Source organism: Pleurodeles waltl, chromosome 2_2 (genome assembly GCF_031143425.1).
Source record: "Pleurodeles waltl isolate 20211129_DDA chromosome 2_2, aPleWal1.hap1.20221129, whole genome shotgun sequence".
Lineage (NCBI taxonomy): Eukaryota > Metazoa > Chordata > Amphibia > Caudata > Salamandridae > Pleurodeles > Pleurodeles waltl.
In genome coordinates this window covers 1,139,742,816-1,139,756,363 of record NC_090439.1, presented here as the reverse complement: position 1 = coordinate 1,139,756,363, position 13,548 = coordinate 1,139,742,816, and the positions used below count along the sequence as shown (strand labels likewise).

At 46.6% G+C, this 13,548-nt stretch overlaps 1 protein-coding gene across 2 annotated transcripts in view; it reads right to left on the bottom strand.

Annotated features, from left to right (window-relative positions):
* LOC138282966 (testis-specific serine/threonine-protein kinase 1-like) overlaps window positions 1–13,548 on the bottom strand; it is a 230,417-nt gene that overhangs the window by 21,791 nt on the left and 195,078 nt on the right. For both annotated transcript variants that reach the window (XM_069221044.1, XM_069221042.1), the window contains one exon: window positions 6,258–6,373. In XM_069221044.1, coding sequence (XP_069077145.1) covers window positions 6,258–6,373 — 116 coding nt within the window. The remainder of the gene's footprint in view (window positions 1–6,257; window positions 6,374–13,548) is intronic.

The window sequence follows — 13,548 nt, the reverse complement described above, 5'->3', positions numbered from 1 at the left end:
TGCAGACGGCCGTCAACTTACTTATACATGAGACAAAAGTAGGGTTCATTCGGAACCATTCCTCAAGGAATCATATGAGCACCTTAGCACATCTGGCTTCCATGTAGTGCTGCAATGAACGAGTTGCCCACTCCCATGATGCAGAAAGGGCTTTCGACCAAGTAAAGTGGGATTATCTCTTCATGACACTTGATAAAAAAAACGTATTGAGGCCTTATGTTCTTAAACATGGTACATGACTTGTATAGGTCCCCTTCTGCCATAGTCAACTGTAATAGCTTTCTATCTGATCTTATTATGAATTAAAGAGGGACTAAACAAAGGTGGCCCTTCTCCCCTTTGTAATTTGTTTTAGCCTTAGATCCCTTGCCTACTGCAATTCGCCTTGCCAAAAGCATTTCAGGTATCATTCCTCCAATGGCGAACTTAAGTTTATGCTTTATGCGGATGACCTCCTTCTTAGGCTGAGAAATCCAACAACCTCAATCCCGGCTCTCATGTCCACTATTTCAGAGTTCTCTGTTTCCTCAGGATACTGTATTAACTAATCTAGAAGTGAAACTCTTCCTTTGAAGCCTCTTACAAAAGCCTCTTCAATCCATGGCATACCCTTTCGTTGGAAACAATCCGAAATAAAATATCTCATTATTTTGGTGAACCAAGATCTACAGATTATGGTTGAATAGGGAAACAGCTATTACAACGCCGCTGTATCCCTACTTTTACTGACCTTTACCACACATGTGTTACAACGCATGCATCTTTACCACGAATAGCCTTTACCACGCCTACCATTACACCAAATTATCTGGTAATGGTATGCATGGTAAGGGCTACGCTTGTTAAAGGCTATCGGCGTCGTTAGGGGAAACAGAGAGATCCTTCCGTTTTGAAATAACATCCATTTTTACACATTAAGGCCCTCATTTCGACCATGCTGTCTTTTGGCAAGACCGCCGAGGTACCGCCATGCTGAAGACCGCCAGTGCAGGTGGTTTTCCGCACAGCGTATTATGACTGCTGGCAGCCCTCCGCCCTTTTCCGGACGGAAAGCCGCCAGCAGCCATAGTGGCGGTCGGCAGTGAAGTGGAGGCTGCTCCACCTACACTGCCCGTCATCAGAACACCGCCCACTGAATCCCAACCCAGGATTCGGCGTGGCGGTGTTCTGGTGACGGGGAGCTGGCGGGGGAGCAGCCCCCATGGATCCCGTTCCCTCCTGGAGGATCACCCGACGAGGTAAGGTGATCGTCCGTTAGGGGAGGGGGGGTGATGGGGTGTTGTGTGTGTGCATAGGGGTGTGTGTGTGTGTGTGTGAGTGTGTAGATGGTGTGTGTGTGTGTGCGTGTAGGGGGTGGGGTGTGTGTGTGTCAAGTTGGGGGTGTTGTGGAGGGGAGTCCTGCCACCTTTGGCGGTTGGTAGGGGGGTCGTGGGTGTGGGGGGAGGACTCTGGGGAGGGAGAAGGGATAAGGGAGGGGGAGACCCCTATCAGTGCCAGGTAAGGAATTCCCTGGCACTGATAGTGCCTACCGCCATGGATTTCGTGGCAGTTCCAAACCCCACGAAATCCATGCAGGGTCCTGATACTGTCGGCAGTCAGCCTGGCGGTCGGAGTGGAGAAGTGGTGGTTGACCATGGCGGTAGCCGCCATGGTCATAATTCCATTTTGTTTCGCTGGCCTGTTGGCGGTATTACCGCCACTTCTCCACTGACTGCCAGGGTCGTAATGAGGGCCTAAGTGTGCTGTACCGAGTAATTTAGAAATATATATCTCTTGTAACCCCCTGAACTGGTTACCCTGGATTAAATGTAGGATCCATCATTTAGATCAAATATTAGAAGAAGGTGCAAAAAAATCCTTTGAGATTTTATATTTAGAATTTCAGTTAAATACCTCACAGCTCACAGATTATTTACAACTTAAAAGATGTCTCATGAGCAAACTGAATGATATATCTTTAACTCTGAATACTTCAGTCCGTGACTATCTGATTAAATGGGGTATGTGTAAGAAACTAATTTCAGGCCCATGTCTGACTGACATCCTTTACTCCAAACCAACTCTGGCTCTACTCCACAGGTTATAGCAATCTCGTTTTACTAAAGATTACTCAACCCCCTTAAAGAATTCAGAGAAGCCATAATAACATTTAGGGCCAGATTTACAAGACCCTAGCGCCACCGGAGTGTCAGTTTTTGCAATGCTCTGGCGGCACTAACCACTTCTCCATGTTTACAAGGAGGTGTATTGCCACTCTTTGTTGCGTTAAGCCTCCTTGTAAATATGGGCCCTCCCGACGCAGTTTTCTGCGTCAGAGGGGCATGCAATGGGAGGTGCTGTGGCCGTTCCATTGCAAAACCCATTGCTTTTGACACTACCCCAGATTTACAAGAATTCGTAAATCTGAGGCACCGCCAAAATGTAACACCACCATAGGGGTGGCATTAGCATGGCACAATGAGGAAGAATAGTTTTATTACTCCTCGTTTGCTGTACACAAGCAAAATGCCATGGACATCTTCCTGCACAAAAACAATCACACCCCTGCATGCAGACACCCTTGCACTATGGTGCAAGGTTGCCTGTGTTGGCACAGGCCGCTCAATTTAGTGCCTGCACAGGGGGAAGCGCAGGGGTGCACTGTATTCTTGTTAATAGGGCTCATCCCTGCATTTGAAAACTGTTGCAGCGCTGCTAATTTTGGCACAGCACTGCGCTGCGCCAGTTTTGTGTAAATCTGGCCCTTAGTTTTTACAAAATCTTCCTTGATTGGCACTGGTCTCCAAATAGGCGTCAAAGAGCTAAATTAACACCGACAGCCTAATATTGGAGATGTACACATCAAAGTGCTGATATAGTACATATCTTATGGTGCTGCATACATGGGCAATTGCACTAGAGAGAGATTTAGGGGCATATATAAGAGCCCCTAGCGCCACTGAAGCAGCACTTTTAGTGACGCTCCGGTGGCGCTATGCACTGCACTGTATTTACAAGGTTGCATTAAGCCACTTTTTGTGGCTTAACGCCACCTTGTAAATACGGCGCCTTCACAAGCAGCACTTTGCGTGGAAGAGGCGAGCAATGGGTGTTGCTGTGTACGTGCCACAGCAACACCCATTGCATTTTGAAGCTGCCCCAGATTTACGAGTTTTCGTCAACTTGAGACAGTGCCAAAACCTAATGCCACTCCAGGGGTGGCGTTAGCAGGAAGCAACGAGGACAAATGCTTTCATTTCTCCTCATGTTTTTTGCTCTTTCTATGCGTGCTGCAGCACACATAGAAAGAGCAAATCGCCATTTAAGATTGTTTTTGTGCAGGAAGGTGTCCTTCCTACACAAAAACAATCTCCTCCTCAAAGCAGCCATCCTTGCACAATGGTATGGCAACAAATTCAGCGCCGACGCAGGGGGAAACACAGGGATACGCCGTGTTCTTTTAAATACAGCGCATCCCTGCACTGTGAAAAGGCAGGTGTGCAACGCTGTCAAATTTGGCGCAGTGACCCACAACATCATTTTCCATTAAATCTGGCCCTTGGAGTCAACTACAATCTACTGGTGAACTCAGTATCCGACCTTCAATTGAACTGGGTATTTATTCTACATGATACACAGGACATTGGGTATTACCAATCATACCAAATGATGGCTAGACAGGGCACTGGGAGTAGCCAAGATTTGTAATTTACGCCACTGGAAATCCTCCAGACCTTCAACGATAATGGAATGGCATGAAACCATGGCAACAGCTGCTTCATACGAAAGGATGCTAAACTGGCTTCATAACCAGTTGGCTACATACAATGAGATCTGGAATGCCTATCTCTCTAGTTATCGCTACAAGAGGAGGAGGAATGATGGAAAACTCTGATAAACTTTGATAACCTACTTAAACATGATATTCATGTATTCATGTTCATTCTATGAACGAATTAGGAATATGGTCTGTGTACAAATGATAGGTTAACACATATTGCTAATATACAGCTGCATGTATTTCATTCTTTTAGCACATTTGAATTTTGTTTATCACTTTATATGTTTGTATACCTAATACATATGCAATGATCATAGTGTATAATTATGTCAAAACTTTCAACAAAGTTATTCAAACAGAACAGGTCATAAGATTTGTTTCACAGACGATGGAGCCACTAAGGGCCATCTCTAGGGCATACGGCGGTCGCTGGGAAACCAACCCTGTCCTGGCCAGGCTGACAGCAGGTGACTTCATCTAACTGCCTTCTGCTACTTGAAGCTTCACAAAAGACAGCCCTTCTGGTGTCCTTAACATCGGAGGCTCTAGTGCCTTGAAGTCTTCCATGTCTTTCCATGTGGACAGAGTGGGTGTTGGGATCAGCCTTTCTTCACACCAAAAGAACTGCTGACATGTCATCTTAACAGAGGTTGTTCTTCTGACATTTTTCTATGACTCCTCGGCTGAGGAGAGACGTACATAACGTGGATGTGAAACATGCCTTCTGCTTTTACCTTAACCGAAACCGAGATCTACATTTGTCAGACCCACATGCTGTGTCCTTTTAATGCAGTGATGCCGGCCGTTGATAAAGCCACCACCGTGAAATATTCTTCTTTAACTATTATTTGTATTGAGTACACTCAACAGAAAGAACAATAAAACCGCGTGGGACGCGCATGTGTGGAGACTAGAGATGCGATAGGAAAGGCTCCAAGACATCACGAGACCTGCGTCATCACAAGCCTGAGTCCCATCAGAGCAAAATGACAAACAGCATTAACAGTGGAGGGAAAGCGGATCGAGAGATAGCGCCCAGGCGGGTTATGAAGGGAGGGGGTAGGAGGGGTGCTCGACACAGTGGAGTTGTGAAGATCATGTATAGTGGGTCAGCTATTGGTTTGTAAGATGATGTGTTTCAGGATAAAAGGAAATGAAGGATGCTACGTCCAAGGACTCTTGGGGACACAAAAATGAGAAGCCAACATCATCAAATAATGAATGTTGTGCATCAATTACTAGACCCTGAGTAGCGCTCAATCTCCATCCAGTGTTCCGGTATAGCTGGTGGTGTCATCACGAGTTGAAGGGGTTTGTACAGCTACTTTGACTCCCCACAAGCATTCTGCCCTCTCTATGCTCTTGAGGTGTCCTCCTGAAGTGATGCAAGAAATGGCCAGGACGTTCTCTGGAACCTACCACTCCACCCCAAGAAGGCCGTAGCCCTTTTCCAGGCTAATGAAGCCGTCTGTGTAGGAGCGATGAGGTTCTTTCTTCCTTTCCCCTCATAACGATAATGCGCCCATATTGGTGCCCCCAAGCTACACCTGTCCAGCCGTATGGCCGGGGCTTATATCTAATAGTTCACTGCATGCAACTGGGAAGCCCAACAGTATGCAAATAGATGTGGCAATGTTAAGCCACCACTGGACATAGTCGTGCCCAGGGTTTTCACTGCTACACTCGGTGCTGCTTCGTCACAGAGCAGCAGACATATCTCCTTCTTCAGTCTAAGAAACATTGGGGCAGATGTAAGAGCCCCTAGCGCCATCTTAGTGCCGCCATAGCGCCATTTTATTTTACACTAAGGCAGCGCTAAAGTGGCATTTTCCCCACGCCATATTTACAAAGTGGCACAATGCATGCATTGCACCGCTATGTAAACCCTTCTGCCACATTATGCCTGCGCCAGGCGTAATGTATGCAAGGGGGTCGTTCCCCCGTTACGGGGCCCAAAAAAATGGTGCAAGGAAATCTAAGAGATTTCCTTGCATCATTTTTTTTGCCACTTTTAACGCCTGCTCAGAGCCTCAAATGGTCGATCGATCTGTGGACACTGTCAGTTCAATGCTAGTGATTCGATTCTGCTCTTTGCCCTGTACACACGCTCTTACCATTGTGACTATTAAACTGCATTATGGTTTCTCTTGCAATGCACTAACCTCCACCCAGCGTGGACAAAAGCTTTGTATAAACCTACATACAATGATCCCTTGTGTTACATACAGAGTTGTGCTGCTCTTGTGGACCACATTCAACCTAGAAAAGTACCTAATATAAAAATACAAAAATACTTCCCACCAGTCTACGTGCATCCAAACAAACGTGGTGCATTGTGAGGGAATTTAAGCTTTCCCTGGCCAACTTCAGACTCCTGACTGGCAGAATGAATAAAGATAGATGGAAAGAAGGTTTTGTGCCATTCAGTGACCTCATTGAGCCCAATTAATTCACCATTGAGTACAATTAATGCATACACTCAGTTCTTCCCCATTACCTTTTGAGACGGGGCAGTTGAAGGCCAGTCCTTGTCTGATCAGGCGCAGCATTTTGTAGGGCTGTCGTTCCTTGAAGGGGAGTTTCCCGGTCACCATGGCAAAAAGTATCACTCCACTGTGTAAAGAAACAAAAGTGGCTGGTTGATGGAAGAGTCTTGTGAGTTTGTGCTCTTGTCCGAGTGACGGAGAGCTAGCACCAGGATCTAGACAGGTGACAAAGGTTATTAATTGCAAATATCGGTGGGTAATCAGTTTGTTCCTTCCCTCCCACAGCCTACTCCTGGTAGCATCACAGCTTATTTCTAAAGGGCAGATGTTTCTTGGAACCACAACATCAACAAAATCTGCTGCTGAAAAATACTCTTCAATCAGATAATTTAATATTCATAGTACAAAAAATAATTACATGAAGGTGGCATTGTGATACCCTACTAATCATAAAATATAGCTATTGTTATTATATACACAAACATGGCGATAGCAATATCATTGCATTAGCAAGTTGCTTAGATCAACATAGTCAAATATGAAACTGCCTATTTAGGATTTGACTGGGCTTATCCTCTACAATATAGTATTTTTCAGCATTTTATCAATTTAGGTATGGTACTTAGTAGTCAAGGCTCTAAACACTTTGAGTTAATCAGTGGATGAGTGAGGCAGGACACTCATGTTCTGCATTTTACAGAAATAACTTTTTCTGGGAGTACTGGAAGTGGTCTGCATCAAGAGGGTTATACAGCTTGCAACAGGTGGGTTTTAAGATGTACTAATAATCATAATCCTGAATGGATATCATCTTCACACAGATGGAAACTCCCTTCATTTCTGCAACATATCAGGCTAGAGTGGCATCTCTGGTTGACAGCAACTTCGGCTACCTAAAATTTTTAAATGTGGTAGTATATGGCTTGGTATTTTACTAGCATATTCCAACTCTTCATTGGTGGGAATTTCTGGCTCCTTACCAATGCATTGGTTGATTTTTGTACCTCTGGAAACCACCTGGATCTAAGCTATTTTTGACTTTCCAAATTCACCCACTATCAAACTTATGAATCAAATGACATCTACTTCCTTCTTAAATAAATAGTGCCTTAACACTGGGGGCCCTCTACATTTACCCCAGCCTATTTAAAAGTGCAATAACACTAGTGGCAGATTATATCTCCTAGCTTCTGATAATAATAAGTGCAATAACAAGTTGATGCCTTTTACATCCACTCCCTTCTTATATAAAACGTGCATTAACACTTAGGGGTCCATTACGTCTAGACAGTTTCCCAGTCTTATTTCACCTACTGTTTTAGAGAGAAACATGGATGATGATAAATAGGCTTTGATTCAATATAAAATACTAATAAGGAATGTTTTCACAACTGAAAGGAGCTACTGCTAGTTCTGCCTTTAGACCCACTACTAAGACTACCAAAACTACTACTGGTCCTACATTCTTCAGTATCAGTAATAAAACAAAGGGGGCGTGGCTTGCAAGGCCAAGATGGTGTACGCAAGCTAACAAGTATGCCGCTGATATGCTAGAGACTGCCCGTATGCTGCTAAACCCTCTGGTGTGATTGGCTGCCCTGGCAGTGAGCCGAGCCCGGACCCGACTGAACTGACGTGCAGGAAGATGGCAACCGCGCAGCCCATGCCAGCCCACTGAGGCGACACATGATGTTACTCTGCGGGACCAAGATCCCAACTGCAGCAGTGAGCCTGACAAAGATTGCAAACCACACATGCTGAATTGACATTGCTGTCACAGACCGCCGTGAGCTCCAAGAGAGAGGCATTCTTCCACCCTGGGTCGTTACATCGGATAAAGGTAAGGTGTGGGCCCTGGGGGAGATCCAACTTTGGCTCACCGCCTGGTGGCAGACACCCAGGGATGAACCATTCAAACGAAAGCAAGACCCCTTGTGGAAGTCATGGGGGGGGTGGCACCTATCCCCTGCTCCTGGGACCCATGGGAGGCCCCTATTGGCAGCGCACCAATGACCTGCACTGGCGCATGCAACAGTCCTATTGCGAGACGCCAGGAGGCCCGCATGCTGCACTGGCACGATGGGGGCATGCCCCGGAGACAGGCACCCACGCACAACCAGGCCTGAGCACCGGATCATCAGTAACACTCTGGCAATTTATGTAAACAGCCATCATGGACCCTGCCAAGTGACATAATTGCTAACCTGCTCTTAAGCCCCTGCCTCTCAGTAGACAACTCTGCGGCAAACCCTCTGCCAGCCTAAAAACAACTCAGGTGAATGTCCTCAGCTACATTAACGGCTTTGCGAGGTGACACAGCACATGGCCCCCTCACCATGGCTACTCAAATGCATGTTGATAGTACGCCACTGCTATTAATACAAGCAAAGTGGCACAGGGAAAGTTGAATAACACTCACCCCCTCAGCGCTGGTCCTACATGCAACTGAGCACCTGCTGGCCACTGGATTAGGGCAACTGTAACCCACCATAAAGGAAATCCTCTATACCTGTCGCTGGCCCCTCGTGAAGCACAGCTAGGGCTGCTTGTGCTGCGGTGTTTACTACTCTGGAGACACCAGCAAGCAGGCCCTCTTCCACCCTGGAATACTGAATATCCACATAGTAATACGGAAGACGCGGAAGGCAGGTCCAGGCGCAACAATGTCCAGGTAGTTGGTCTTCCAGAAGGAACAGAAGGACCAGATGCGGTATCATCTGTGGAGCAATGGATTAGTGAAATACTCCCAGCATCTGCCCTATCACAGACCTTCTCCATTGAACATGCTCACAGGGTACCAGCATGAAAACCACCTCCCGGATCCAGTCCTAGACCACTAGTTATGCGCCTGCTTCAATATAAAGACAGGGATGCCATAATTAACAAACCAGAAAGATAGCTGAGACCAAAGTCGATAACGCACAAGTTATGTTTTTCCCGGACTATACCGTTGCAGTGTAGCGCCAATGTAACTCCTCCTTATCCGTAAATGCCATTGCCGCAGCTCAGAGTTACAATGCAATACTCCTTTTGCCAGCGTGGGTGCACATGGTATCGGAAGGCACAACACCCTTCTTCGACTCCCGGGAATCTGTGTGGGAATGGCTGAAATCCACTGGATGAGGGAAATCCCAAAAGTCGTTACAGACTCTGGAGAAACACCATGTAACACTGGTTAGTCACTGACGTGGCCATAAACGGATTCTGTGGCCCCTGTCTCCCACAGCGACGCCTAACTTGGCGCAAATAATCGATGAGTGGCATCAAGCAATTAACCAGGCCGGCGCACTGGCTCAGCCAGGTCACCAATCAAGCGCAGAAGATGACACAGTCCGGTCCTCTGGGGATGAAAGCTACACATCCATTTGGCCATCACTAATGGACTCGGAAACGCTGCCAGAAGTGACACCGCAAACAGCCAACCTGGTAGCGTTAAACACTTAACCTCTAAATGTACACTACCCAGTCACTTATAATTCTATGGTGGTCAATGGTTCTCTTGCAGGCACCAGAGTACTGGCCGGTACACACTGTTGAAAGGCATGTAAGTCTTTCACCCCAGCCCCCTATTGCCCCTGTGCAATACCACACTGTCCTGCACTGCTGTTAGAGGAGTGGGAACATCTCCATAATGTCCACCGATTGTTATCAAATTGAAGCAGGTGGGACATCTCATTGCAACACACGACCCCTCCACACCTGTCATAGTGTGAAACAGACCACTGTGTACCGTTCTTATGGTATCTGTTGTGCCTTTCCTCTTGATATTACTAGTTCTGTTATACTTAATGTTACGCACATGATAGAATCCAAGGATATCCCCTTAGACAACATGACTCAAGATTCCCTCCTTGCCAGGCCCCAACTCAGTGATCCCTCGCTGCTCTACCTCACTTGTAAATAAGGTGACACACACTAAAATAGTAACGTGGAGTGTTCAAGGCATTCACTCCAAAAAACACTGTTACACTATTTATTCCTACCTCAGAAGACAATCTATACATGACACAACCAGAGGTGGCCAAACTACAGCACCAATGGCGCACACAGTTATTTTTCGACAGGTTTCTCCTCACACACTAGGAGGGTACTCATCTGGGTAGACCAGGAGTGCCCTTTGTGGCTGAAAAGGTGTTAATAGGCAGAGGGTCGGTATGTATTGATCAGAGGCAGATTAGATGGTCATTGCTTGTTGATAAGGACAATGTATGCCCCAGACATTGAGCAATCCTCCTTTCTGCGCATGCTATCTTTGGCGATATCTCCCTGGAGTGGAATTCCTTGGTTCCTCAAGGGAGATTTCAATAGCGTGCTGGATGTATACCTGGATACATAATTCCCACCCTTGTCCCGCACAATAGCTGCATCCAACGCCCAAACCCTACAAGAGTGGTTACGGAGCTGACAACTCAGATGAATGTCACTCTTGCAATACCACTGAACAAGTGTATTCCTTTTACTCGGCACCAAACCACCTACACATCAGAATAGATAAACTGGTTGGTACAGATGCTCTCACACCACACAGCATTAATATTGAATACCTAGGCCGCACCCACTCGGATCACAATCTGCAATACCTGACTTTGGTATGGGCAGCGGAGCGACCTCCTAGCCCAACCTGGCGCCACCATTTCGGTCCTCGGTTTACCTTGCCATTAACACTTACTTCAAATATAACACTAATACTGTGGATACACACTCAAGGGAATGGGATACATTTAAGGTGACACTCAGAGGACACTGCCTGGGTATTTGCGTCGAAAATTAGACAAAGACATTCCTGATATCGAATATACACCCATTACACCATGAAACTGAGGCGTTGCGAACTGCGCACCACAGACCCCGACTAGCAGAAGCCAGACAAGAACATTTAACAATACTAGAACGCTTACAATGCCTTAATTACACCGCTCACTTGGCCAAGACACATGCTACAGCAGCTAAAGCGGGTGCACTGCTCACCTGGTTGATGCAACAGGATCAATCGAGCCGTCCAACTGCAGGGTTACGCTTGGCGGCAGGCAATATGTTCTACACACAACACAAAATACATTATGAACTAACCCGCCACTACACCTCACTGTATTGTATTACTATATGTATTGCCTCATATCTGGAGTCTGTACACTTGCCCGCAATTACGCAGGAGCAACGTCTGGAGTTGGATGAACCGATAACGGCCTTAGAAATACAAGAGGCCATGCGTGCTTTGGCCACTGGCAAGACGCCGGGACCTGATGGACTCCCTATAGAGTTCTACAAAACATACGACTTGCTATTAGCCCTGCGTCTACAGGTGATCTATGAGGAGGCTTTACGAACTGCATGTCTCCCTGCCTCCATGACAGAGGCACTCCTCATCTCAATATCAAAACAGGGGAAAGACCCCCCACTACCCAAGGTGCTTATTGCCCACGAGCACTACTCAACTCCTAAAATATTGGTGAAAATATTGGCTCATCAGCTGGTCCCCTACTACCTGTATTAGTACACAACGATCAAAATGGTTTTTACCAGCCCGCACCACCTCATTGAATCTGCTGAGATTCTTTAGGATCCTTGAGTATGCTCTGGAGCACTGACCTAGGTCGGGATGCCTGGTCTTAGACCTGGAAAAAGGCTTTGATTCTCTGGAGTGGCCTTTCCTATTTGCATCCTTGACGAAGTACAGATTTGGGGCTTGCTTTCTACTCCTGATTCGTCTCCTACATATATTGTCAACTGCAAGAGTACAAACAGGGCCCCTAATATCCGACCCAGTTGATATGCATAGAAGCGCCCGCCAGGGATGCCACACCTCCCCACTACTGTTTTCCCTTGCAAGCGAACCATAGGTGGCAGATCTGCGTGCGTGGGGCAACAAATGGGGCATACCTTTGAGTGATGGCGCACATGCTATTTTACTCTATGTGGGCAATATACTCATGTACCTCAAGGAAATAAGCTCAGTACCAGATACACTGACTGTATACCCTTAGCATGTATGTTGAACTCTCTGGTCAACAATGAATTAGGCCAAGTCACGCCTCTTTCCGCTAAATCTAACATCGTCGGACCCGCAACTAACACTGATCAGGGTTCCAATTACTTGGAAACCTACCACATTCAGGTATCTGGGAATCAGGGTGTACCACAGGCACACGGACCTATTAGATGGCAACGTTAGGCGAGCGGTTGCATCCCTGAAGACACAGATGTCATTCTGGAGGTCACTAGACTGTCAGTAGCAGGACGCGTAACCCTACTTGAAGATGGTTGTGTTATCTAGATTGTTATATTATTTTGCGAGTCTGCCACTGTACATTCCACCTCAGTTCCTTCAAACCCCATCATCAGGGAGTTCATATGGACTGCCTCCCGCCCCTGGATAGCTCTCAATAAACTCTATCTGCTGACTGACCATGGCGGACTGGCAGTCCCAAACTTTGAGCATTACTATCTTGCATCCCCGCTGCAGTGAGTAGGGAGCTGGTTAGCAGGACAGCATTTGTCGGACACTGCAACTGCGCTACCTGCTTGGGGACAAACCAAACTGTTATATATATTTCATCCTTGTACTAAAACGCCCACACCCAAACCTACACTCCTACAAGTGGCATACCGGTGCTACTGCCATAGTCTCCAACTTACAAGAAGAATGCCCACTGTTGGGAACACCAAGAGGGAAATGCATTAACACCAGAACTGAATTGACACACTGGCAAGAAACGGGAATACACACAGTGGGAGATATCTATGACGACGGGAAACTCCTTACACACAAAGCAAGGATGGTAGCGGAGGGACTTCAGCCCTGCCAAATTCTCCTGTATAACTCACTAATCAGAACACTGAGGAATGAGTGGTGAGACATGACTCAAGAGCCGCGATGCATAGCACTATTCAATATGTTCACGTGCTCGGCAATGGCAGACATCTGACTCACTGGCTAACTTATTCTTTATGCACACACAGCGCCACCACTCATGTCACTTTGCGCCTATTGGGAGTAGGATCTTGGTAGGCCATGCTCAGACAAAGAGTGGGCCATCATACTGGAGATTCCCACTAATGTTCCCTGAAACGCCTGTTTCTGTTTAATGCAGTTATACATAGTCCACAGAGCCTACCTCACACCTGCCAGGATCAATAGGTACTTCCACTGAGCAGATGCTATGCACCCTCAATGCCACCTGGCAGACGCGGACCTTAAACATATGCTATTGACCTGCCCTCGACTTTGCCACTATCTGCAAGAAGTGGAGTGCCTACTATCTCTCTGTTCCGGGAGCAATATATTATTCATATAGATGGCCT